Consider the following 27,691-nt stretch of genomic DNA (forward strand, 5'->3'; position numbering starts at 1 on the left):
ATCTTGTTAGCCAGGATGGTCTCGATCTCCTGACCTCGTGATCCGCCGGCCTCGGCCTGCCAAAGTGCTGGGATTACAGGCGTGAGCCACCGCACCCGGCTGCGTCTTGGTTTTATACATTCTAGAGAGGCATGAGACATCAAATACATTTCAGAAATACACTGGTTTTGTCCAGAAAGGTGGGAGAACTCAAAGCGGGGGCTTCCAGGCTATAGGTAAATTTAAACATTTTTTGGTTGACAATTGGTTGAGTTTGTCTAAACACCTGGGATGGATACAAAGAAAATGCTCAGGTTAAAAGATTGTGGAGATCAAGGTTCTTTTGAAGTCTTTAGTGGCTGCCCTTAGAGACAATAGACGACAAGTGTTCCCTATTCAGATCTTTGAAAGGGGGTAGACTATTAATCCCTTTAGGATTGGGAGGGCCTGGAAGAAAAAGATCTAGCTATGTTAATAGAGATTCTTTGCAGCTGCAAATGTCCACCCCCTTCCCCCCACCAAAAGAACAGCTTTGCAAAGCCATTTCAAAATATGGCAAAGAAACATGTTTCGGGGTAATATTTTAACTTTCTTCTTTGTCACATAATGTCAGGCCAGAGCCAGTTTGGAAAGTAAGTCACGATATATAGGGTTAAATGAAAGCCATCTGATGAGAATTTGTGGTTTGTAGGGGCATGACTCTTCCCAGACAGGAATGTGGGCAAGATAAAAAAAAAATCAGAGCTGGGTCCGCACTCAGTCGAGAAAACTGGCTTAGAGAAGTTAAGCTTTGGCCTGGGACTTGCGCCGGAATGTCAGGTCCTACCTTCCACGGGAAACAGCCTCTTTAATTCCTTCCTTTACTTTTCTAGGCGCAGAAGCCAGCTCCCCGCCCCTCCACACCGCTCCACTCCCCACTTCCAGGCGCATCCCCGCGGGTGGTGTTCCGGTTAGAGACACGTGTTTCGGCGCAACTTGTCCCGAAGCTGCCCGGTGTCTGACTTTCTCCCGCTTAGCTCCGTAAATGACTCGAAACCCGACTCCGAGGCACGGCTGCAGCTCGCTGCGCGCCGAGAGCCGGGCTGCGGGTGGGGACGGAGCTGAAGCCGGGTCAGAACTCACCCGACTCGCCTGGGCTGGGGGACGTCTGGAGAACGTCCTGGGGTTGTCCAAGAGCGAACCGTCGGCGGCTGCCATGGCCTGCGTGGGTGACGCGTGGTGCAGCAGCGAGCCGGGTGCGCAGACTGCTGGGCCCGGGACCCCACGTGGGACGCGCGAGGACCCTGCGCCACCGCCCCTTCCGGGTCCGGAACGGCTCCAGCTGTACGGACCCGCCCCGAGGGGAGCCGGGGACGGCGGCACCGGGCGGGTAGGGACGAGACTACCGCGCGTGCCCCTGCCAGGTGGCAGCCCCTCTCTGCGTCCCTCGCGGCCTGGCAAAATGACATTCGGCCGAGAGTTCACGCTAGGGAAGCTCTCTGAATGCCTCTGAGAAGCGAGATCCGGCGCCATCTCACCGACGAGCCTCCCCTTTACCGCCCCGTGCGTTTCCTCAGCACTTTATGAGCGAAAGCCTGTCTGGGTAGCTCCCTAACAGGCTCTGGAGCTCAATCCCTGGGCAGGGGAAAGGGGGTCCTCGGGGATCCCCGCTCGCGGTCCTTTTTCTTGACAGGCAGTTCCTTGGCCACCTGGCAGGGCCGCGTTGCCTGGCAACGGCGGGGTCCTTCTTGGCTCGGCGGCGCTCGGGGCCTGAGGGGAGAAAACCGCCGCGGAGGGCGCTGGGGGTGGCGGCGGCGGTCCAGGAGGTGGCCGTGCGACTGCGTGGAGCGCCAGGGCGTCCGACCTCTGCACCTGAGAGAAGATGAACACGGCCGACCAGGCCCGGGTGGGGCCCGCGGACGACGGGCCTGCGCCGTCCGGGGAGGAGGAGGGAGAGGGGGGCGGCGAGGCGGGCGGGAAGGAGCCAGCAGCGGACGCGGCCCCGGGGCCCAGCGCTGCATTCCGCCTCATGGTGACTCGGCGGGAGCCGGCCGTGAAGCTGCAGTATGCGGTGAGCGGCCTGGAACCGCTGTCTTGGTCCGAGGACCACCGCGTGTCTGTGTCCACGGCCCGCAGCATCGCTGTGCTGGAGCTCATCTGCGACGTGCACAACCCGGGCCAGGACCTGGTTATCCACCGCACCTCGGTACCCGCCCCGCTCAACAGCTGTCTCCTCAAAGTAAGTCATCCCCCGCCATCCCTGGGGTCTTCCCCTGTCCCCCTCTCGCAGCCGCATCATCCGTCCCAGGAGAATCCGGTCCCACACTCGGTCCGGGGATTTCCGTCTTCGCACCGAGCGCTGGGGATTTATTAAGCAGCCAGCGTTGCCACAGCTTAAAAAAAAAAAAAAAAAAAAAAAAAAGAAAAGCTCTGCAGCTGTCTGCACCCTGTTTCCCCAGGTCACCCGCCGCCGCAAACACAGGTACACACCGAGGGGGCTTCCCGGAGTTGAGTCCCGCCAACCCCTCCTTCGCCCCTGCGTCGGGTCCGCACATGGAGCAGATTACTCGGTGGTGCTTTCTGAGACTCCACCCCCTGTAGATCCAACGCGGGGCCTGCCTCTGTCGTTGCTCCTATTGTTTGGGGCCGACTTTCCGAGGTTCTTGGCTGGCTTTGTCTCCTGTGTGTGCCCTCCTCTTGCGCCTCTTTAGCTTCAGAAAAGAAAAACTGGTCCCATCCATTGTCTTAATTGTTTCAGTGACTTTATTATGAATGGTCCTCGCCTCTCCTTGGGCAAACGGGTAAATACTGGATCTCGGGGTTTGTACTTTAGTTTTTCTTTACTAGCTAAACATCTTTGGGATGTTGAATGAAAATAAAGACTCGAAACAACTGCATATCTTAAGCTTCAAGCGCAAGGTCAAGTAGTAAGCCATAGCGTTCCTTTTAGTTGCTTAGAGGTGTAAAAACTTTCTATATATCCTTGATAGAGGTGTACGCTTACATGTGATCTGTCAAAGTGTGTACTCATACATTCGATAGATATTTGAATACCACTCTGCTTGGTGCTGCCCCATGTTCTGGAAATAAAGCAGTGTGCAAAACAGAGCCCCTGCCCTCATGAAGCTTACATTCTTTGGCAAGTCAAGCACAAATGATAAGGTCCTGTCAGGTAGTGATAAGCACTGTAAAGATGTGTATCCACACACACAGAACATGTTTATGTGTTCGTAAACTCTTTATTCTGGACAGCCATTTAAAATATGAGTCATTAGCTATAGGTAGGGTGCAGATAACCCTCATCACTTTGTGTAGCATACTTAATTCAAGTTTCAAACAGCTTGTTGTTAGATTGTTAGTCAGCTTGTATGACTAAGCTTCCTCTAAGATCTTCTTGAAGAAGATAGGAACACATTTGTTCAAGCGTAAACAAATCAGATAGACAGATGCAACCCTATGAAATTGAGAAATACAAAAGGAGGGAAGCAGAAGAAAGGTGATTTAAAAGGTGTATCTTCTGCTGAAAAGGAACTTAACTGTTTCCAAGGATGTTCATACGCACATCAACTCAAGGAAAGTATGTATGTCAGTATAGTAGAGATCGAATACCTTAGCAGAGAGAATGTAAAGAAAGGAGGGAATAGTAAGGGGAGAGACTTATGGGGCAGGTCATCTGGTGGTGAATCTGCAGCAGTCCTAAAGAAGGTAGTGTTTGATTTGTAAGAGGAAGGAAGGAAAGGGCATTCCAGGTGGCAGGAATGAGGCATTCATCCCGTGTGCATACACGTTTAAGTCATGAACATAATTAACTGTTGTTTGTATAATGACGGATCAGTACATGAGCTCAAGTAGGTCTTCTAGGGAGTCCGAGAAAGTAAGATGAGACCAGTTTGTGAACTTGGAAGGTCGGTATGAGGAAGTTGGCGTCAATCTAGGAAGCCTTTAAGATGCTGTTACAGTTTCATTAGCATAGAGTGACCTGCTGTGGTTCAGGAACACTGCTGGATAGAGGCAAGAAGATGATTGTTGGGATCAGTGTAAAATAAAAGTGAAGAGATTGGGCTTTGGCACAAGATAGGCCTATCTATAAAAGGGGGATAATGAAGGCTTGTTTAGGCTTTTTGGAAGATTAAATTAAACATACATAATCACTTGGCCCAGTTCTTGGCACGCTGTAAATGCTTAAGGTGAAAATATGCAGTTGGGCCGGGTGTGGTGGCTTATGCCTGTAATCCCAGCACTTTGGGAGACCGAGGCGGGCGGATCACGAGGTCAGGAGATCGAGACCATCCTGGCTAACAAGGTGAAACCCCGTTTCTACTAAAAATACAAAAAATTAGCCGGGCGTGGTGGCGGGCGCCTGTAGTCCCAGCTGCTGGGAGGCTGAGGCAGGAGAGTGGCGTGAACCCGGGAGGCGGAGCTTGCTGTGAGCCAAGATTGCGCCACTGCAGCCTGGGCGACAGAGCCAGACTCCGTCTCAAAGAAAAGAAAAGAAAATATAATGCAGTTATACAGGTATGAAGGAGTAGGAGTCTGGATTAATGTCGTGGTTGTGGACATGAGTATTCTGATAAAATTTTGACTGTCATTTTGCCTCACTTGACATTTACCACAACTGCTAACTAGTAACAGGAAAGCCTTATATAGCCCTCTTATAGTTGACAAATGGCTTCCATGAAATTAATTAGTAACATCTTCCCCTTCTGTACTGTGTTTTTTTTTTTTTTAAATATGCACATCACTTAAACCATCAGTCATTTAGCAGTCTTTTTAGACTGATTGAAGTGAATGAATGCTGAGTTGTCCTGGCAGTTCTACAAGAGCCCTCTGTGGGTTAAAACTGGCGTGACGGTAGGAATGTAAAGAAGTCTGTGTCAGCTCTTTGATGACTCCACCCGTTGGCAGTCTGTGGATTTAAATCTGCTCGGTGCTGTGCAGCATGCCTTCGCTCTAACCTAAACGGTGGACAGTCTGCAGCGCAGATCACAGTTTTAGTGTAGCATTGTTAGAAAGCTAGGTACTAAACACCTTTGAAGCTCTTGCTCTATAATTCTGTTATTTAGATTATGAATTTGCAGGAAAATCTGCAGTTATGTAATAGTTCAGACATAATCAGCTGTTTTATAAGATTGTATGATACAAAGGTGAACAGTATAAATCTGAAAAGCAATGAAATAGTGATTTAAGAATGTCAGAATTGTTTTTCCCATTGGACTACTGATTTAGTGACTCACCTAGTGAGTCATTTGTGTATAGCTCCAAATTCTGATAATATTTGTGTACCGAATTGTACATCAATTGTTAGGAGCCTTAGAAAGTATTAACTTTATCTGCTACATTAAGTTAAATAACCGTTGCCTGTCTATGGACTCTATTACCTGTCCTCAAGAAGCTTACTGTCTAAAAGCTTCAAGTGAATTTTTGTCAGGTGCTTACAAAGTGCCTAACAGTATTAAAAGTATTTGCCATTAAAAGTCATGATAGGGAGAGTTGGAGGGAGGTTCAGTAGTCTAGTAGAAACTATTATGTCAGAAATTGCTACACAAAACCCTAAGACTTTTTCCTGCCAGTCAAGATCTGTACTGCTCTCCATCCTGTCAAGAATTCTTCCCACAATGAGTAGGACCAAGGGTTGCTTGAGCTTCCTTTATTTCATCCCGTGCCGCTGCTTTGGGTTATCAATCCTGTGAGTTTACTTCTACAGTAGCTTTTATTTGTAGCAAATTTAAGCTATTCTTACTAAGGAGTATTGCTTAGTTCACAGTATTAAAGGATTTGATGAACAATTTTATATCTACCTTCCATTTGGTACACAACTTTATGTCTACCTTGCATTTTTGCATACTTTTATTAGCATTAAAAATCTTATTAACATTTACTTAAGGCTGAGTGCTGTGGCTCACCCCTGTAATCCCAACACTTTGGAAGGCCAAGGCAGGAGAATCGCTTGAGCCCAGGAGTTAAAAGACCAGGCTGGGCAACATAGGGAAACTGCATCTCTACAGAAAATTTTAAAAATTAGCCAGGCGTGGTGGTGTGCACCTGTGGTCCTAGCTACTCAGGAGGCTGAGGTGAAAGGATCGCTTGACCCCGGGAGGTTGAGGCTGCAGTGAGCTGTAGTCATGCCAGCTGCACTGCAGCCAGGGTGACAGAGAGGACTCTCAGAAGTTTTTTTTTTAACTTAATCCTCAGAGTATATTAACAATTATCATAGGTAACTTTATTGAGCACTTAATATATGCTTTGATATATTGACTTATTTAATCTTCCTAACTTTATGGGACATGTATTAGTCTCATTTATAAATGAGGAAATTAAAGTCAGAAGGTTTAAGCAATTTGCGCACACAGAGCTGGTATGTAGCAGAGCCAGCATTTGAACCCAGGTAGTCTGGCGTCATAGCATAAATTTTCAGTTATTATGTTGTGCTTCATTATGTCATCTCATAAATTTTATCTGCCTGTAGAAAGCACCGGGCTTTGATTAGCATTGTTTTATTTCCAAGCCATCCACCTACACCTCATTTAATTGGCATTTTCAATCTGTGATTCTCCAGCAAGTTTCATAGCGTATCCAAGAGACTACTTTAAAATGCCTTCCTAAAATCAAGATACACTGCATAAAACACCATTCCCAAAGTATTCCACATACTTTTGGATAATAAAGGGTAATAACTGCCTCCCCCACCTCCAAAAAAAAGGCTCTGTTGTTTAAAAAGGAAAAAAAGTTTGGCTTCCTGTGGCTCAGTAGGTCTTTATAGTAGTTCCCTGGCCGAGGCATTTAGTGTCCTCGTGTTGCTTTTCAAGGGAGAATGACATATAATATATAGTATTTCCAAAGCTTGTTTGGCCATAGAACTATTTTTCAAGGGACAATTAAAGGGAGTAGTGTACTGTGAAACACACTGTAGGAAAAGTTAGTTCTCTATTTTGTGGACAATTTTCTATTTACATTTCATTTTATTTGCTTATCTATTATGTCATCTAGCAATTTTAGCAGGAAAGAGAATAAGAATAGACTATTCCAGTTACCCTTTGCTTGTTTCTTTTTTTTTTTTTTTTTTTTTTTTTTTTTTTTTTGAGACAGAGTCTTGCTCTGTTGCCCAGGCTGGAGTGCAGTGGGGTGATCTTGGCTCACTGCAAGCTCCACCTCCCGGGTTCATGCCATTCTCCTGCCTCAGCCTCCTGAGTAGCTGGGACTACAGGCACCCACCACCACGCCCGGCTACTTTTTTTGTATTTTTAGTAGAGACGGAGTTTCACCGTGTTAGCCAGGATAGTCTTGATCTCCTGACCTCATGATCCGCCTGCCTCGGCCTCCAAAAGTGCTGAGATTACAGGCGTGAGCCACCACGCCCAGCCATCCTTTGCTTGTTTCTAATCATCACTCCTGTCTGCACAAAGTATTCCTTTGTTAATACATTGAGGAATTTTCTGTTAGGCTTAATGGTCTGTAGTTTTTGTTATTTATTTACCATTTGGGGGATTTTTTTTTTTTTTTTTTTTTTTTTTTTTTTGCAGAGCCTGGCTCCATCACCCAGGCTGGAGTGCAGTGGCGCAATCTTGGCTCACTTCAACCTCTGCCTCCCAAGTTCAAGCAGTTCTCCTGCCTCAGCCTCCCGAGTAGCTGGGGTTACAGGTGCCCACCACCATGCCTGGCTAATTTTTTGCTATTTTTAGTAGAGATGGGGCCTCACTATGTTTCCCAGGCTAGTCTCAAACTCCTGGTCTCCAGTGATCCACCCACCTCGGCCTCCCAAAGTGCTGGGAGTACAGGTGTGAGCCACCATGCCCAGCCATGGGGGATATTTTTTAACTCTTTGTTGCACTCTGATTTTCTGATACATCCCCAGTTGTCCAGACTTCATCTAGGATGTAGTGAGTGGTTCTGAGTTAATGTCTTCCAAGTGCTTTCTGTGTCCTGGAGGGTAATTCCTCTAGGCTTGAAAACTTAAACTCATTCAAGTGACTTTTATTATATCCATGTGTGTCTTAGGCTGGAATTTCCTTTTAATCATGTTCTACCCTTTCCAGTTTAAAGAGCAGCCTCTTTGAAAAAGGAAATTGACACTAAAAAATAATTGAAGGATTCTTTTTCTTTTATCCATTTCTCTAAAGACAGTGGATAAAGTCCTTCCTACTTCCTGCTTTCAACATAACAAAACATCTTTTGGCTAGTCTCTGCTCTTTTTGGCTTCAGCTTTCCTATTTTTTTATGGTTCTGAACCACTTTCTTTTGGTCATTTATCTCTTCCTCCATCTTTGATGTCCCTTTAAAATCTTATTAAAGAGCTCACAGCTGGGCACAGTGGCTCACACCTGTAATCCCAGCACTTTGGGAGGCCGAGGCAGGTGGATCATTTGAGGTCAGGAGTTCAAGACCAGCCTGACCAATATAGTGAAACCCAGTCTCTACTAAAAATAAAAAAATTAGCTGGGTGTGGTGGTGCACGCTTGTAATCCCAGCCACTTGGGAGGCTAAGGCAGGAGAATCACTTGAACCCTGGAGGTGGGGTTTGCGGTGAGCCGAGATTGTGCCACTGCACTCCAGCCCGGGTGACAGAATGAGACTCTGTCTTACTGTCCCATACATGTTATGAACTTGGAGGAGGGAGAAATGAATGAAAGCTTGAATGACCTCAAAAGGCCTTATAGGGAGAATTAGATCTGGTAGGATAGATGGGATTTACATAGGGAGAAGAACTAGGCAAGGGAGCCGGGGAAAGCTGAGGTGGGAATGTTCAGGAATGGCAACTAGAATAGTCTGATTAGAATGAACATTATTTTATAGAAACAGTAAACAAAGCAGTTGGAGTTGGCTCTTGCCATTATTTGTGAATGAAATTTCAGATAAAGGACCTAAAGCTGGCATTTGTATTGCAAAGATGTGGTAAAAATCTAAATATCAATTTGCATCAAAGATATAGATAGATACATATTTTCATAAATTTGTTAACACCTTTTTTGTTTTGTGACTAGTTCAGCTAAATGCTCTGTTGAATCTTAAGAATCAAGTACATCTCTCTTGCATATATTAATTCTAAGAAGAATATGGGAACCAGGCTATGAATAATGACATTTATTCTGACTTTTTTATAAAAAATTGCCATCTCCTTGAGTAAACGCTCATCTGATAGTTTTTATATCTCTTATTTTCAGGTTGGCTCAAAAACAGAAGTTGCTGAGTGCAAGGAGAAATTCGCCGCCTCCAAGGACCCCACGGTCAGTCAGACTTTCATGTTGGATAGGGTGTTCAACCCTGAGGGGAAGGCTTTACCACCAATGAGAGGATTCAAGTACACCAGCTGGTCTCCCATGGGTTGCGATGCTAATGGCAGGTGCCTCTTGGCAGCACTGACCATGGACAATCGCCTGACCATCCAGGCAAATCTCAACAGACTGCAGTGGGTCCAGCTGGTCGACCTGACTGAGATCTATGGAGAACGTCTTTATGAGACCAGTTACAGGCTCTCTAAAAACGAGGCCCCGGAAGGAAATCTCGGGGATTTTGCTGAGTTCCAGAGGAGACACAGCATGCAGACCCCAGTCAGAATGGAGTGGTCGGGCATCTGTACCACCCAGCAGGTCAAGCATAACAACGAATGCCGGGACGTTGGCAGTGTGCTCCTGGCTGTCCTCTTTGAAAACGGTAATATCGCTGTGTGGCAGTTTCAGCTGCCGTTTGTAGGAAAAGAATCCATCTCTTCATGCAACACGATTGAGTCAGGAATCACCTCTCCCAGTGTATTGTTTTGGTGGGAATATGAGCACAATAATCGAAAAATGAGTGGCCTTATTGTGGGGAGTGCTTTTGGACCCATAAAAATTCTTCCTGTCAATCTCAAAGCAGTCAAAGGCTATTTCACTTTAAGGCAGCCTGTTATCTTGTGGAAAGAAATGGACCAGTTACCTGTGCACAGCATCAAATGTGTGCCACTTTATCATCCTTACCAGAAGTGTAGTTGCAGCTTAGTAGTGGCTGCAAGAGGCTCTTATGTGTTTTGGTGTCTTCTTCTGATCTCCAAAGCAGGGCTGAATGTTCACAATTCCCATGTCACAGGCCTTCACTCACTGCCGATTGTCTCCATGACTGCAGACAAACAGAATGGAACAGTCTATACTTGCTCCAGTGATGGAAAGGTGAGGCAGCTGATTCCCATTTTCACAGATGTTGCATTGAAGTTTGAACACCAGTTGATTAAACTCTCAGATGTGTTTGGCTCAGTGAGGACTCACGGGATAGCAGTGAGCCCCTGCGGTGCGTACCTGGCCATCATTACCACTGAGGGCATGATCAATGGCCTCCACCCCGTTAACAAAAACTACCAGGTCCAGTTTGTTACTCTCAAAACCTTTGAAGAGGCAGCTGCTCAGCTCCTGGAATCTTCAGTTCAAAACCTTTTTAAGCAGGTAGATTTAATAGACCTAGTACGCTGGAAGATTTTAAAAGATAAACATATCCCTCAATTTTTACAAGAAGCTTTGGAAAAAAAGATTGAAAGCAGTGGAGTCACCTATTTTTGGCGTTTTAAGCTTTTCCTCCTGAGGATTTTATATCAGTCAATGCAGAAAACCCCTTCAGAAGCCTTGTGGAAACCCACCCATGAGGACTCAAAAATCTTACTAGTGGATTCGCCTGGGATGGGCAATGCTGACGATGAGCAGCAGGAAGAAGGCACTTCTTCCAAACAGGTGGTGAAGCAAGGCCTGCAGGAGAGGAGCAAGGAAGGAGATGTAGAGGAGCCCACTGATGACTCGCTCCCCACGACTGGAGATGCTGGAGGCCGTGAGCCAATGGAAGAGAAACTCCTGGAAATCCAAGGGAAAATCGAAGCTGTGGAGATGCACTTGACCAGGGAACACATGAAGCGAGTCTTAGGAGAAGTGTATCTGCACACCTGGATCACAGAAAACACTAGCATCCCCACCCGCGGACTCTGTAACTTTTTAATGTCTGATGAAGAGTATGATGACAGAACTGCACGGGTAGGTGTTTATTAACAAAAACTCTGAAATTGTAAAGCCTGCTTTCTTAATGAGAAAGAAATGACCTAAATTGAGTTCCTGAAGCTCAACTTTTGCTTTGACATTTTTTAGGTAATTGATTTGCATGAGGTGCGGGGTAATAAATAGGAAACGTGGATTAATGCAGAGGATGCATTCATAGCATATAAAGAATATTTTGATTCTTCTTCACACTGGCCTTAATAGATATGCAAAGTTTGCAGGATGAGCTTTCCAGACTGGATTAGCTCAAAGAGGCTGCATTTAGCTGAGTAGTATGTGATGGGCAATCATGGCTGTAGAAATATGGTGCCCATGTTCCCTGCCCTTCCTCTTTTACAAAAATTTTGCAGGGGAGGGGTGTAGTGACATGTTTTCCATTTGATAGGACTTAAGGATATCTTCAGATTTAGTCAAGAAATATGAAGTAAACGAATTATTACTCATGTCTCATTTTTACAAAAACTGGGCACAGTCTTTATTTTGGTAACAGAACAAACTTACAGTGTTATCCAGAATGTATTCTATAGAATTTAAGTTGCTTAACAGAGCACTAGGGTTCCCAGTGCATATTACCACTCAAAGGTTTCTGAGAATTTCTACAGAAAAGAAAGCGATACCTTTGTGTAGCTCGTTATTACTCAGACTTCTTGATCAGAGAATCTTTCTTGCAGCTAACAGCTGCTAAAATCCTGAAGAACTTGTGTTCCAAGAAATATACTGTGTTCTGAAATATTCAAGACCACAAATATCTGTACTCCTTTTTACTTCAAAGATTGATACTGTCTAAAGTCTTATTTAAAATATTAATTGAAGGCAGTATCTTTGTTCTTAATGTTAAGCCATTCACAATCACTTGTTGCACTTTCTTCTTGGAAAGAATGTGTATGTTTGTGTACACACATTCGCCTTTGAAATTATTGCTCATAGAATGTTTGCAGTGGTCTTAAGAGTATTAAGATGCACCATTCATGTAACTGACTTTTCTTCTTTAAAAGTTAACTGTTGGGGCTGGGCGTGGTGGCTCACGCCTGTAATCCTAGCACTTTGGGAGGCCGAGGAGGGCAGATCACAAGGTCGGGAGGCCAGGAGACGAGCCTGGCCAACATGGCAAAGCCCCGTCTCTACTAAAAATAAAAATTAGCCGGGCGTGGTGGCGGGCGCCTGTAATCCCAGCTACTTGGGAGGCTGAGGCAGGAGAATCCCTTGAACCTGGGAGGCGAAAGTTGCAGTGAGCTGAGATTGTGCCATTGCACAATCGACAAGAGCGAAACCCATCTCAAAAAAAAAAAAGTTAATTTTTAAATGTTGTTTCATTGTGTTCCAAATTGTCTGGAAAAGTATTCTGGTTATCACAGGGCCATGGGACCTAGTTAGGTTTATTGTAAGAGTCAGTGAAAAATTAGCAAAAACATGTTAGAAAGTACTAGAGGTTGAGTTTGTAATGATTTAGAGTAATTGTCCAGATACTCCATGAGCCTAGGAAGCTACATTTAGCATGGTGATGTGATTCCAACAGAGCCAGTTTAAAAACCAGAAGATTGCACACCCATCCCTGTCTATAGCAACTGAGTTTATTGAAGACCATGCATTCCTGTCTTAAAAATCCAACTATATGCGTAAAATGAAGACTTTTTAAACCTAGGATGTTGGTTTATTAGCAGTTATAAATTATTTTGGAGATTATCAGCCTAGTATGCTGGTACAGTTAAACTAGCGTTTTTTAACCTTTTTTTAATTATCACTCCCCCTGGAACATTTTTAGACACTTTTTCCGAATTGCCCCTGCCCATGAAGTTTTAATACCACAGATGTGTTTTGTGTGTCTGTTTATGTACTGTGTGTATATCTATGCTTTATACGTAAAAAGAGTAAGAACTTTTTGTCCCCCAAGAACTAATATTTGCTGCTTTGGAAGGACTATCACTCCCATTGAGTATGTGTGAGTCAGAATAACACAGTTGAGAGTTGAGCTTGACAAGATCAAGGCTACTGAGAACAAATAGCAATCCTTCCTTATGTAAAATTGAGGTATATCTGGGCCGGGCACAGTGGTCACGCCTGTGACTCCAGCACTTTGGGAGGCCAGGGTGTGAGGATCCCTTGAGCCCAGGAGTTCAAGGCCAGCCTGAGCAACATAGCGAGACCCTGTCTCTACATAAAGTAAAAAAAAAAAAAAAAAATTACCCTGGTGTGGTGGCACAGGCCTGTAGTCCTAGCTACTTGGGAGGCTGATGGCGGGGGGAGCCATGTTCTCACCACTGCACTCTAGCCGGGGCCACAGCAAGACCTTGTCTTAAAAAACAAAAAAAGAAAAAGAAAATACAGGTATGTAAGGGAGGAATTCTGAGTTGTTTTTGTCACTGTATCATTATCAGGATGTTTGGCCTGTCTTGAATAGCAGAGTGAGTTTGGTCATCCTTGCTGTAAGGGACCATATGTTAGAATTCTTAAGACTGAAAAGAAAAAAGGCCAAAAAATTAATGGGATTTAAATTTGTAGAATATATACAGAAGAGGTAAGATAGCTGGCTTACCAACTTCTGGGCTAGTAAGACACCCTTTGAAACGTAAGTGAACTAATTTTAGTGAATTAATCCAAAAGCTTGTGGATTCATCCATAAGAGGTTAAACAGAAATGGATTCAAAACTGGAAGGGCGCTATCACTAGTAAGAGAAGACAACTCTTGAGGGTTGTGTATCCCAGCCTCCAAATTACATATCCAGTGAAATTTAAAAAAAAAATGAATTGGATTCAAGTTTATTTTCAGACTTTTTAAACAGTATAATCTTTTTTTTTTTTTTCTTTTTTCTTGAGATGGAGTCTCATTCTGTCACCCAGGCTGATGTGCAGTGGTGCAATCTTGGCTCACTGTAACTTCCACTCACGGGCTCAGGCAGATCCTTCTGCCTCAGCCTCCTGAGTAGCTGGGATTACAGGTGTGTGCCACCATACCTGGCTAATTTTTGTATTTTTAGTAGAGACAGGGTTTCACTGTGTTGGCCACCTGATCTCGAACTCCTGACCTCAAGTGATCCACCCGCCTTGGCCTCCCAAAGTGCAGGGATTACAGGCATGAGCCACTGTGCCCAGCCAAGAGTGTAATCTTAATAAAGCAGAGAAAAGCAAAACTGAAGCAAAGAAAGGCCTAGAGCTTGTGTCATTACCTCTCACTCCCAGCTTCTTGCTCCTATAGTGGGTCTTGCCATGCCTCTGCAGTGGGGTCAGCTTGTCTCAGATTGCAGGCTACTGGACCATGTTGGCCATGGGTCTTTGGGCCATCAGAATAGATATTTGTACAGTTCTACAAAGAGAGCAGTATTCCACATAATATTTTGCCTATAGAGATTATGCTTTTTCTTCTTAAAGTCAAAACATTATAAATACTAGCTAAATACTTTGTCTTCTAACAGAACTCTGAAATCCTTGTTTCAGAAGCAACTAAAACAAGGCAAGTAATAAGATTTTGGTTTTCAGAACAGTTTTCTCCTTAGTGGTTACAGTTTACCCTGTTGTCACAGAGTACCTGAATAAATTTATTTTATTTAGCTAGTTGACACAGGTTGAAACTTCTAGTTCTTTTATTTTTCAGACAGTATAATCAGCCTGTATGGAAATGCAAATCTCTTGTCTTCTGTAAAATACTGCTCTTTTCTTTTTTGTTTATTTTTTAATTTTCCCTTTGTGTTTGTAGGCTTTTTCTTCAGGAAATCCTGCACTTACACTAAACTTTGCGGACTACTTTGTCTTACTAGGTGCTGATTGGACATATCTCAAAGAAGATGAACAAACAGACTTTCCCTGAGCACTGTAGTTTGTGTAAAGAGATCTTGCCATTCACAGATCGCAAACAGGCAGTCTGTTCCAATGGCCACATTTGGCTCCGGTAAGCCATTTTAAAAGTTCCTACTTCTGCTCGTTTTTCAGTTTTGTGTAGCACAAACTACTGTATGTGACAGAATAGCAACTTTATGCCAGTTTTCTGTTGCCCTTGCCAATTTGTTGGAGAAAAGCTTCTATTATAAAGCCTGATGTGGACTTTTTTTCATCAGTATCACTCAAGCAAGTTGGCCTTTAAAGACAGTTTTTTACTGCTTTATAGTTTTCTTGTTTTATTTGTTGATTTTCATAATTGAACAAATTATGGCTCCTCTTCCTAGCCTCACTCTAAGACCTTCGTGTGTCCTTATGTTACTGGACCTATGGGCTGCATTTGGCACAATTACTCCCTCCTTGAAGCACTTGCATCACCTGCCTTCCGGGACACAGCACTCCCTGGTTTTCTTCCTGTCTCTGACTCTTCATTCTCAGTTGTCTTTGCTGATGGGCACCTCAGCTGTCTGTCTTTCCGCCTGTTTTTCTTCTCTCGGCACTTTCCCTGGGCGGTTATCATCTGCACACCGATGATTTAAACATAGAGTTTTGCCTGTATCTCTCCCCCTAAGTCTAGGCTTATATATCTGCCTGCCTGCTCAGTACCTCTATTTGGATGTTTAATAGGCATTTCAAATTGGAATCCAACCTTTTGTTACTGCCTCTGCAGCCCTGGTCCAAAACACCATCATCTCTTGCCCAGCTTATTATACCTGAGGTTACCTTCTATCTGGTCTTCCCACTTCCATCCTTGCCCCTCCAGTCTGTTCTCAATATGGTCTTGATGGTGATTGTGTCAAAACTTTGTCACTGGCTACTTGTTTCTGATGAGTAAAACTAAAACCCTCTCAGTGATCCACAAGACGCCACACAGCCTGGGGCCCCTTCTTCCCTTTGTCCTCCCGCTGACCTCATCTGCTGTATTTCTCCATCTTGTTTGCTTCACTCCAGGCAGGCTGGCTTCATTCCTCAGATACGAAAGGCACCCTCCACCTCAGGACATCTACACTGGCTGATTCCACTACCTAGGATGCTGTTCCAGCAGATGTCCACATGGCTTCCTCCAGTGTCCCATTATCAGTTAGGCCTTCCTGGCCACCATACCTAAAATTGTAACACCCCACCGACGTACCTTCCCCTCCCATTACTTTGCATCCTCCTTCCTTGCGTTATTATTTCCCTCCTTAATAATTATCACTATTTTTTTCCTTGTCCTTCCTCTAGAATGGAAAGCTGTATGAAGACAGGAACTTTTGTGTTTTGTTCACAGCTATTTCTAGAACAATGCCTAGTACATGGTGGGCACTAAATTTTTTTTTTTTTTTTTTTATTGTGACGGAGTCTCAGTCTGTTGCCCAGGCCGGAGTGCAGTGGCGCCATCTCAGCTCACTGCAAGCTCCGCCTCCCAGGTTCACGCCATTCTCCTGCCTCAGCCTCCTGAGTAGCTGGGACTACAGGCACATGCCACCACACCTGGCTAATTTTTTGTATTTTTAGTAGAGACAGGGTTTCACCATGTTAGCCAGGTTGGTCTCAATCTCCTGACTTCGTGATCCGCCCGCCTTGGCCTTCCAAAGTGCTGGGATTACAGGTGTGAGCCATCGCGCCCGGCCTAAATTTGTTTGTTTGTTTGTTTGTTTATTTATTGAGACAGGGACTTGCTGTATCGCCCAGGCTGGAGTGCAGTGGCACAATCTTGGCTCACTGCGACCTTTGCCTCCTGGGTTCAAGCGATTTTCCCACCTCAGCCTCCCCTGTAGCTGGAACTACAGGCATGTGCCACCACACCCGGCTAATTTTTTTTTGTATTTTTGGTAGAGATGGGGTTTCACCATGTTGACCAGGCTGGTCTTGAACTCCTGGGCTCAAGTGATCCACCCACCTTGGCCTCCCAAAGTGCTGGAACTACAGGCGTGAGCCACTGCACCTGGCCAAATTTTTAACAAGATTGTGCTACACATTCCATATTAACTCACCAGTTCTATTATCAAAATTTATGGACATTTTTCTACATCAGTACAAAGATAACATTCTTAATGGCTATAGAGGTTTCTAGTGTACAAATGTTTCATAATTTACCCACTTACTGATAATTTGTTTTTTTTCCAATTTGTATTGCATTCCTACACTTTTTTTTTTTTTTTTTTTTTGAGATGGGGAGATGAGGTCTCACTACGTTGCCCATGGCGGACTCGAACTCCTGGGCTCCAGTGATCTCCTGCCTCAGCCTCCTGAGCAGCCAGGACTATGGGCATGTACCACCACGCCTGGCTTCTACACTTTTTCTAATTTGAGTGTTCAGGATTTTTAAAAGGAAAGAATAGGAAATAAGCTTGTAGTATATTTTAGGTTAGTAATAAAAGTAAAAACATATATTGAGTGCTATTAATATGCCAGGCACAGTCTAAGCTGTACACATGTATTAAGTTACTATATTATGGTGGTTGTGAAAATAAGTTACTAGGATTACAGGTGTGTGCCATTGCACCTGGCTTTCTGTTAGTTAAGATTGGGTATAACCACTGTCTTTAAGACTGATAGTACATTGGGGAAAACCTTGACAAATATTGAAGGCAAAATTAATGGTGCAGAAAGAGACAGGACACTAACAAATGTTCACAGGTTCAATTCCATCCAAAGATTATTCATTGAGCCTCTACCAGGGCCAGGCAAATAAGAATAGGTGGAATGTATTTTCGCAACAACCATGCATGGGGAGCATCATGATTACTTTTGTTTTTACAGATGAGGAGATTGGGGCCTGGGGAAGTTAAATAATTTGCCCAAGTCACAATGGTGGTTTGTGGCATAGCTCAGAACCTGACATTCTGTCTCCAGAAGCCACATGTGTAAGCATTACACATTAATGTCTCCTAGATGGGTTCTTTCAGGAAAACTGTTTTTATTTTTACTGACTAAAGTTAGAGCTGAAGTACCTCAGTATGATTTCTCTAGGTGAGAACCAGTGCTTGCTGTCACTCAGATGTAATCTTTCTTCCTAGATATCCAATTCTTTACTCAAGGTATACCTGCTTGGAGTCCCTTCCCCTAACCTCCTTCTTTGTATCTTCTGCTCCTTAGTTGCTCACCTGTAAACTGTTATCTTTTGGGACACCTTCCCTGCAACCCAGATGTACTCTTTCCCATCTCATTGCATCCCACCTGTCCTTATTTGCCTGGCGCTGGTAGATGGTCAGTGAGTAATCCTTGGATGGAATTGAACCTCTGAACATTTGTTAGTGTCCTGTCTCTTTTTGCACCATTAATTTTGCCTTCGATATTCTTCAGGGTTTTCCCAATGTACTGTCAGAGTCTTAAAGACAGTGGTTATACCTAATCTTAACTGTTGGAAAGCTGGGCACGGTGGCACATGCCTGTAATCCCAGCTACTTGGGAGGCTTAGGCAGGAGGATCGCTTGAGCTCAGGAGTTCAAGGTCAGGCTGGGCAATGTAGCAAGACCCTGTCTCAAAACAACAGCAACAACAAAAAACCTAACGAATAATTCTCAATATAACACATGATCAATTTTTAAAAACCATATAAAGAATTCAAAGTGCAGTCAGGTATGGACAGAGCAAATTCTTTTCTGATGCTCAAACAGGAAAACTGCAATCTACCTGGATTAGAACCTTTGTGTCTCTTTGCTAAGCATGGAGTATAGGTTTGGCCAGCTGTGGTGCACAGGGGGATACATTGTTGCGTGAATGTATGAGTATCATGCTTTCACTTGGTTAATGTGCGGTTTTATGATAACTCTGTGATGGAGAAACATCAGTTTCTGAGTGTTAGTAGAGCAAACCCTCTCCCTTGCCAATACAGTCTGTCTTCTTTCAGGTGCTTCTTAACCTACCAGTCCTGCCAGAGTTTGATATATAGAAGGTGTTTGCTTCATGACAGCATTGCCCGGCATCCAGCTCCAGAAGGTGAATGCTTTCCCTTACTTGGGAGGGTGGGTGGGTGGAATATGCTGGCAGAGGGCCAGCGCCCCAGAATAACAGTTCAAGTCACACTCTACACTTCTTGGTATTGTGTTGTCGGGGGTGGGGGGTGGGGAGCAGGCTCCTGCTGCTCTTTACGGTGTTACCATGAAGCCACAGCTAACTAAAACATGGCCATTAGAATATGTCATATTGAAGTGCTTACTGCATTTAGTATGTGAGTTAAGTGTGTCTGCAGTTGCTATTCTGTCACTGCAAACAAATTATTCATTCCAAAAAATGTCAGAGCTTGTTTCAGCAGATGACAGATTATATTTGAATGTAAACTCTGTGGATGATACTGTATACAAAGACAACATTATTGAACCAGTAATAGGATATTCACTTGGAGTCATTCTTCCAGTAGCCATGACGGGTTTTTTCCTGGTTGGTCTGTGTGCTCTTTCCTGATAGTTCTAATGTCATTCGTTTCTGAGATAACTACCTGGAAATAAGATTGTAGAGTGGGCAGGAATTAGTGATTTAATAATTATGCAAATGTCAGATTTTGTCCTGACGTTAACAATGCACTCTAACCAAGTGAGCTAACTAGATACAGAATATATAATTTTATATGTATTTTGGGGGGAATATTCTATTCTCAGCTGAAACAAACAGCATACTATATAAAACTACATAAATTCTTGAGTTTTGCTCTAAACTGGCAGAAGCTCTCTAATTCTCATAAGTTGGTATGTTGATACCTTGTGTTCTGTTGTAGCTTTTTATTAGGGAAACTACAATCATACACAAAAGGAAAGAGAAGAGTATAATAAACCCCTTTGCCCATCACTTTAGAAATTATTGACTCATGGCCTTTTCTGTTTCATGTGTAGTTCCTTCACCCACCTCCCTCCTCCTGATGGATTATTTTGAAACACATTTTTGGGAACTTTTTAATTTTTACTGCAATTGATAATTGATATGCTGCTTAGGCAGGAAATCTGGAAGAGATTGAAACTTTAAAAATCTTACCGATTGACTTTGAGTCTAGCCATTTAAAGCTTTTGGGAAGAATGAGAAGCTACTGGATCTAAGAAGAGCATTGGAGGCTGGGCGCAGTGGCTCATGCTTGTAATCCCAGCACTTTGGGAGGCCGAGGCGGGCGGATCACGAGGTCAGGAGATCGAGACCACGGTGAAACCCCGTCTCTACTAAAAATACAAAAAATTAGCCGGGCGTGGTGGCGGGCGCCTGTAGTCCCAGCTACTCGGAGAGGCTGAGGCAGGAAAATGGCGTGAACCCGGGAGGCGGAGCTTGCAGTGAGCCGAGATCGCGCCACTGCACTCCAGCCTGGGTGACAGAGCGAGACTCTGTCTCAAAAAAAAAAAAAGCATTGGAGTAGTTTTTCATAGATGAAAGACGAGGAGGATTTGACCAGTGTTGCCGCATTTTTATTTCTCAAGGGCATAGCATTTTTTAAAAATTCCTATTACTGTAATTTTATGAGAATATTTTAACATTAACAATGTATGAAGAACACATTCTCGGAATATACTCTTCTTTAAATTGAATAAATTTAGCTTTATGAAACATTCTTCAGTACCCTTATTTTTCTGTTTCATTACACTTAACTTTGTGAACCACAAGTTTAGTCCAGCCTCATTTGGAATGATAGAAACGGAAGCCCAAAGAAGTGAAGTGCTTTGTCTAGGGATATATGGCTGGTTCATTGCAGAGTTGGGACCAGAATGCCTGTCTCTCAACGCTACAGTCCGGTATTAATCCCTTCTGTCTTTTCCGAAGATAACAGTTGATACCACTTGTCTTCCTTTTGCAGATCCCGACTGGATTAAGAGGTTACTACAAAGCCCCTGCCCTTTCTGTGATTCTCCTGTCTTCTAAATAATCAGTGACGGGAAGATGGAAGGGCATGACGAACTCTGCTGTAGAAAACTTCCTCCAGCCTGAAGAGAAGGATGCACTGGAGGAAGCCGGACCCTCACAAGTGGAGAGAAGTCCTTGGTGATTGTAAAGAGGGCCCCTGGAGCTCATTTCTGAAGGGCACTCTCCATCTCCAGGGACTAAAGGATGTCCTTTGAAATGGCTGGACTCGGAGAGTTGGAGCCGTTTTGAGATGAGCATTAGCCTCAGCTTTGTAACCAATGAGGAACACTTATTTTTAAGTATCTTGACAGAAGCAATTTGAACACAATGTCCCATCATTTCTAGAAACAGAATGGTCTCTTCTAGAGAGCTTGGATAAGGACCTTGCTGGGTTGAGTTAGGTTTTAATCCTTGCTTTGGTCTGGAACTGCCTTCGGGCTGCAGAACTTAAATTGCTTGGTCCGTGGCATCCGATGTACCAACAGAGATTAAAAGTGTAAAGCAACACATGGGCTGATGTTTTGTTCTCAGAAAATAGCTGCTGGTCTGCATCCCTCCATTCTTGTTTTTTATGCATATGGAAAACATTTTCCTAAAACTCTATATTCTTAAGTTGAAGCTAAGACTAAAATTTAATGTGTCAAATGATCTGGTGACTATTATAATGAATAATTGTGACTTACTTTTCATTCTCTTCTGTGTCATCAGATTTCCTGACCCAAGTCCTTAATCCGTATAAAGATGTCAAATACTGTAGTTCACCCATGCCACAGCCCTGCTTCAGACTTAACTGTGGTAGCCTAGATGAGCTATTTGTACACAGAGGAAAAAAGATATTTTCCTTTTAGTAATAAGACTTTTAGTATTTTTAATGTTGACATTTCCAGATGTTTCATTTAGTATTCAGGGGTCTGTCTAGAGACTTCCAGAGAGGGACAGCTGAGAAGTGAGACCCTTGAGCTCTGGTGCTGTAAGCTTGTACAATTCAGTTGAACAGAGCCTGGGAATTTCTTTCCTCTGCACAGTCCCTTGATATTTGGAATCCAGGTTCTGCCCCCAACCCCTACCCACCCAGTGGTCTGTTAAGATGTCTCAGATGGGGCTGGGCATGGTAGCTCATGCCTGTAATCCCAGCACTTTGGGAGGCCAAGGCAGGCAGATCACAAGGTCAGGAGTTCAGCCTGACCAACATGGTGAAACCCTGTCTCTACTAAAAATACAAAAATTAGCCAGGCATGGTGGTGCACACCTGTAATACCAGCACTTTGGGGCGCCGAGGCAGACGGGTCACTTGAGGCCAGGAGTTCGAGACCAGTCTGGGTGATATGGCGAGACCCCATCTCTACTAAAAATAACAAAAGTTAGCCTGGCATGGTAGCACATGCCTGTAATCCCAGTTACTCAGGAGGCTGAGGCAGGAGCATCACTTGAACCCAGGAGGGAGAAGCTTCAGTCAGCCGAGATGGCACCACTGCACTTCAGCCTGGGCGAGACTGGAGACTGCCTCAAAAAAAAAAAAAAAAAAAAAAGAAAAAAAATGTTGGTACTTAGATGATACCATAACGGCAACCTCCCCACCCTGCATTGATAGGTAGTGGAGACGAGCCCTTGGAGGCACTTGTAAACAGTCTGCTCAGAAATGTTTTTTGTTTCCTATTCAAATTGCTGTTTTGTCTCCTATGTTTAATCATGTATTTGGTATTCTGCTTATTTTTCTCATTTTGGTGGTAATTTCAAGAAGAGTGTTTATCCACTATTGATTTTCAAGAAAGAAACCAAGCAGCATTGAAATCATGAGTAACAGAATTCAGAACATTGTATGGTGGAAGTCATTTGTGTCTGCAGCTGTTTTTTTTCACTTTACAATAAATAAGAGTAAAAATTGAGATCATGTCAAAAAATTATTGCAGTTTTAATCATTATGGCATAGTTTCACTCCCCTCGCCCCCCTCCCCCCACATTAGAATCAGTGGAGATTTGTTCTTACTGGGGAATTTTGGACTGCTGCCATTTAAACTTAGGTTTTTATTTAAAGCAGTTGTGCATTTTTGAGAAAATGTATTGGGAGTAACTAGAGAGGATCTCCCAAATTTTTTTGTATGTCTCTATAGGAGTAAACATGGCAACAGTTTTTCTAGAATGTGGACTCACTGCAGGGACTGGACCCAATGGCATTGTTAAGACCCTAAAATCTAGCCACCACCTGCCTCCCCCAAGTTTCCACACACCCAGTTGGAAGGCCTTTCCCTGCCCTTGTCCCTGTCTCACACCCATGGAGGTAAAGCTACAGAGCTGGGGAAACAGGAGATTTTGAGTTAATGGCAGGCTCACAAATAGTGCTTCTGAATTTCTCTGAGGGTCAGCATACTTCATGGGAGTGTGTTGCTCAGTGCAACCCTGGAAAAGTGAGAGTGGCACCAGAAGTTTTGTAAGTGCCTCTTGCAGTTCAAACTTACATCCTCTATACCTTCCTAAAATTTGCCTGATCTTATTTGGTAGATTTCAAGTTGCTTTCAGCTGTGACCATAGTAACTGTTTCAGGAACTGGAGAAATAGTGGAAGTGCTATTGCTGCACTGCATTTAAAGTACAGGAGCAAAGATTATACAATTAGACCCTTTAAGCTACAACATGGTTGCATTTGGGGAGTCTGATATCCACATACGTATCACATTTTCTTTGCCTGGGGTTAATTTGTTCTTATTATTCTAGATAAGAAATTGATAGCTTGTTATGCTTGATACTCATTCTGAAATCCTTACGTGTCCACCAGGCAGACTTCAAGCAATCTCTACCTACTATTATATCTGCCCAAACTACCAATTATTTTTCAATGTCAGAAGTTATTAGAGCCACTGGCAAAGCTCATGGTTGAATATGACATTTTTCTGCTTTTCCTTCTAAGAAGTTTTTGAGAATGTTAACGTTGCAGTATGCAGGCTGGACCTATCAGCAAGTTTAACACGTTAATTAGGTTAAAAAGAATATTAAAAGGCAATAATTAAATATTTCAATTATTTTGTAATTATAACGGTATCAAATAAGATGCAAAAGAAGTTGATGCTTATTGGTGCTTAAGAGAATGACACTATTGGTTTTATGAGCATCTTTTCTCTGCAGCAGTTAAACTGCCTCAGAGTTTGGTGAATTGCTGCAATTCCTGGAATGGAAACAGGAATTAGGGTCACTGGTTGATTGGCACAGGATCTTTCCATCGTTTCTGCTCCTGACCTCTCTCTCTTGCCTTTCCTTCCCCCAGATGCCCTCTTGGTTTCCATTCCTTTAGTTCTCTCTGCTTTAGAACACAGAGCTAACAGAATACATGTTGGAAAGAAAAATGGATTAATGGTAACATTCCTAAAAGCTAAATTGTGTAGTGGGTCTCACTTCCTAGAAGAAACTGTTGGTACTATTTCTTTCTAAAGGTAATAGTATTAATTGTATCTGGTGTTCTTAAAAACTTAACTATAATTTTCTTGTCAGGGTGCTCAGTAGCTCTTGGTTTGACTTTGGGCTAAGGGATGTGAAATTTTAGCTCCTTCCCACCACCTGTTTCCCCTCACTCCCACCCCCAGCCAATATTCTTCTTCATAAGCAAAAATTATGGTTAAGCTAAGCTGAATGGATTATATTCAAAGTAAGTACAGATGGCAAATAGGCAGACAAATACAGGAATGTCTTTACAATTAGCCCACCGTGGACTGTTTTGAGTCTCTGCATGTTTCCATAATTCATTATGATGTGTCTTTATGCTCTTTCACTGCTCTTCTGTGCGTTGGAGTTTAGCAATTCAGTGAGACTGGGCAGTGTCTCAAGAATGGAACGTTTGCCTTCAAGGTTGGGTCATCAAAAATCCCTCTAAAGGATCTAACTGTAATGAACTTTTTATTTTTGCCATTAGTGCAAGTATCAACTGGCAGCCTCAAACAGCTTTAGACTATGTCTCAGGTCTCTCATAGTTATACTTAGAACTGCTCTTTCTTGAAGCTAAAAGAGGTTTTTGGAGTAAAGATCTGCTTAATGTCTGCTAGCATGGTATCTGCTGTTCAACCTGGTATACAGCATGTGAAATTCAACTGTCCTTCAATGGAATTCAGCCAAACTCCAAAAATACCGAGTTGCTTCTAGTTACCTAAAGTAGTATAGAATCACTATCCCGATGAAGAAGTGGGGTTTTTCAGAAGATTGTAAACTCATTTCCATGGCACAGATATAAATCATTGTCAGGACTTGTTAGCCAGTCCATGTCTCACTGATAGGATGTAGCCTGCCACCTGCATAGATGGTTTAACATGGTGCTGTTTTTGAAAACTTGCTGTGGAAATAAATTTGACAGAGGAGTAGTTATTTGTAAAGCTGTCCTAGAAAGAGGTTAATTCTTTTGGTATATGAATATTTCTCCTCCAACCCCTTTAGTTAGGTGGTTCAGCTTATCTTGTGTTTTCTGAGTCATAACTATACTCTAGGGCCAAGACCTACTATAAAATCTGGGGTCCTAACCAGAGAGTTGTTTAGATCAATATTAAATGCTTTGCCAACATGATCTAAGAAGGTATTCTTTCTGGGTTTGAGAAGAGTTGACAAAAGTGTAAGATTATACTCTCGTGCTAAAATAAGGTATAGGCGAAGTGAAATACTGTAAATGGGTTGGTTAGAATTAAAGTTTAGAACTCTAAATCTTATGCTTATTTTTAAAGTAAAAAGTTGCCTCACTGTCATGAAATCCTGTTACTTTCATAAAAAAAAAAAAATCCTGTAAAATGGTCAAATTGGATAATGTAAGAGATAATGATGGCTTTGAGGCATTTCATACTTTACCAGTTTACACTTGGCTAGCAGACTGGTAAGGTTTAAGGTTCCCTCCACTAATGGAAAATTAAATGCAAAACGTCCTAAGAATTATGTTGTTTTCAAGGCTTTGACTCAGATTTGTACTTTGATGTATGAAAGTGACTATCAGACTTGTTTATACAGAAAAACTATATAGAAAAATAAGTGTGTTGTGTATAGTGATACATGTTTTATGTTTACCCAATGCCTGTACTAAATCTTGTGCTTGGCTTTGAATTATATATGTGTTTACCTATGACTTTTTTTTTTTTTGAAATAAACAGAACAGTCATCTAAAAACATAAGGTTTTGGAAAGGAGATGCTTTTTCAATTCTTACCATCTGATTAGGTGGAATGTTTTATAGACTTTTGGTGTTTAAAAAAAAAGTTTGATAACAATGCATTTTGCTTGGAATACCCCCCAATCCAGAAAAGCTGGTGACTTCTCTCCATTGTATATATGTACATAGTTTTCATTATTAGATTGTAAGCTCCTCAAGGGCAGGAATTGTTTTATCTTTGTTGTTCCTGCAGCACCTAATGTAAAGTGCCTTGCACAGGGTAGGTGCTCATGACGTGTAGAATGAATGAGTGAGTAACTTCCTGCCTCATCAGGATGAAATGTGGTTCACTTCCCCCGTGTTCAACACTACAAAGCTACTCCTGCCAGAAGAGGGCAGAGTTCTTTCTTGGGTTTGAACTGGCTTTTTTGGGTTGAACCAGATCATTCCACATCCTTAGCACTACTTAACCTTCTTTTCATGAAGATTACATATCAGTGTCCTGCGTTTTTATCTAATATTAGAGCTGAGGTTCCTAGGAAAATTTTGAAGTTGGGAAGATTATGGAGAAAACGAAATGGAAATTTGGGGAGGGTGGTTTGTCAGTATAAGGCCCTGTGGGGTAATCATATTTTAGTTATTGTTAAAAGGGTAACAGAACTTCTGTTTCTTTACCAAGTCGCTGGTTGGCCATTTCTCCAATTGATGAACTACCATTGGTTTTAGCTCTTTCTCATTTGGGATTCCCCTCAATTGCTTACATGATTCTAGTACTTAGAGTCTAATAGAGTTGCTGTGAATATGTAGTGCTGTACATAATGGCAGTTTTGTAAATGTGAGATAACCTTGAATATGTTGTGGTTTGTATACAGAGCCATTAGTATTGTTATTTTGGCCACTTTTTTATTCAAAATAAATAATTATTTGTATACTGCGTGTCTGTTTTATGGAGTTGCCACGGTTTATAGCAAAGCTTGGAAACCTCTGAAAGCCTGAGCATCCCCAACAAAGTTAAGTAATGCCCAGGCATGGGCAGACAAGGAGGAAAGAGCTCTGCGAGGGAAGTGTTAGGGAACTGGTCCCTAGCAACTACCTCAGAACCAAGTCAGTAAGTCTTAGGTTGTCTATTCCAGAAAAAGGAGGAGGAATGTAAGGGGAAGTAACAGAGGTTCAGTAATATGTTAGGCCACATGTTCTTAACAATGTCAATTAAATAGTATTTGGTGAGGAAAGTGACCCTGAAAAATATGATCTCTATAAGCATTATGTATTTGTGAAAAGATGAGGATATACCAGCATTTTTTGCAGATAGTCATCTGTGCTTATGGTAGAGGCAGTGTCTGTGTCAATGGGTTCATCCACATGCATCAGAACGACTTGGAGGATTTGTTAAAACACTAGGTGGGGTGGGCCGGATGCAGTGGCTCACGCCTGTAATCCCAGCACTTTGGGAGGCTGAGGCAGGCAGATCACAAGGTCAGGAGATCGAGACCACGGTGAAACCCTGTATCTACTAAAAATACAAAAAACTAGCTGGGCGTGGTGGCGGATGCCTGTAGTCCCAGCTACTCGGGAGGCTGAGGCAGGAGAATGGAGTGAACCTGGGAGGCGGAACTTGCAGTGAGCTGAGATCGTGCCACTGCACTCCAGCCTGGGCAACAGAGTGAGACTCTGTCTCAAAAAAAAAAAACAAAAAAACAAAAAAAACCACTGGGTGGGGTGAACCCCACCCCTAGAATTTGTGATTCAGTAGATTTGGGATCTGTGTTTTGAATACTGTTGGTCCACAAATGAACTCAAACACTGCTCCCTGCCTTGCTTCTATGGTGCCCACCAACAGTTCACATGGATTATTGGTTTGTACAAATCGTCAGTCTTAACCTGAGATTCTCAGCATCACTACACCAGTTACTTTTAACTTTATTAAGACAAGATTTTAAA

General features: G+C 43.1%; 2 protein-coding genes across 10 annotated transcripts in view; one reads left to right on the forward strand and one right to left on the reverse strand.

Annotated features, from left to right (window-relative positions):
• DDX31 (DEAD-box helicase 31) overlaps nucleotides 1-1,643 on the reverse strand; it is a 77,529-nt gene extending 75,886 nt beyond the window's left edge. For 5 of the 9 annotated variants that reach the window (XR_004031466.1, XR_004031465.1, XR_004031464.1 and 2 more), the window contains exon 1: nucleotides 1,102-1,491. Coding sequence is in view for 6 of the 9 variants with exons in the window: in XM_030818087.1 (XP_030673947.1) it covers nucleotides 1,102-1,491 (390 nt within the window). In the remaining 3 variants the exon portion in view is untranslated. Of the gene's footprint in view, nucleotides 1-1,101 lie in introns of all 9 variants that reach the window. The other 4 variants (XM_003276785.3, XM_003276784.3, XM_003276786.4 and 1 more) reach the window with 1 other exon arrangement.
• On the forward strand, nucleotides 1,583-26,679 carry GTF3C4 (general transcription factor IIIC subunit 4). The gene is made up of 5 exons (XM_003276788.4): nucleotides 1,583-2,197; nucleotides 9,117-10,943; nucleotides 14,717-14,847; nucleotides 18,670-18,758; nucleotides 20,593-26,679. Exons 1-5 carry the CDS (start codon nucleotides 1,841-1,843, stop codon nucleotides 20,655-20,657), a joined length of 2,469 nt encoding a protein of 822 aa, XP_003276836.1. The 5' UTR covers nucleotides 1,583-1,840; the 3' UTR covers nucleotides 20,658-26,679.
• Nucleotides 26,680-27,691: the final 1,012 nt, after the last annotated feature.

This window comes from Nomascus leucogenys, chromosome 8 (assembly GCF_006542625.1).
Source record: "Nomascus leucogenys isolate Asia chromosome 8, Asia_NLE_v1, whole genome shotgun sequence".
NCBI classification, from domain to species: domain Eukaryota; kingdom Metazoa; phylum Chordata; class Mammalia; order Primates; family Hylobatidae; genus Nomascus; species Nomascus leucogenys.

What these genes read in the sequence shown, in the direction of transcription:
- GTF3C4 (XM_003276788.4), top strand. Translation starts at nt 1,841, where the DNA reads ATGAACACGGCCGACCAGGCCCGGGTGGGGCCCGCGGACGACGGGCCT. An exon ending in AATGGCCACATTTGGCTCCG is followed by an intron (nt 14,848 to 18,669) that starts GTAAGCCATTTT and finishes GTCTTCTTTCAG; the next exon opens with GTGCTTCTTAACCTACCAGT. An exon ending in CCGGCATCCAGCTCCAGAAG is followed by an intron (nt 18,759 to 20,592) that starts GTGAATGCTTTC and finishes TTCCTTTTGCAG; the next exon opens with ATCCCGACTGGATTAAGAGG.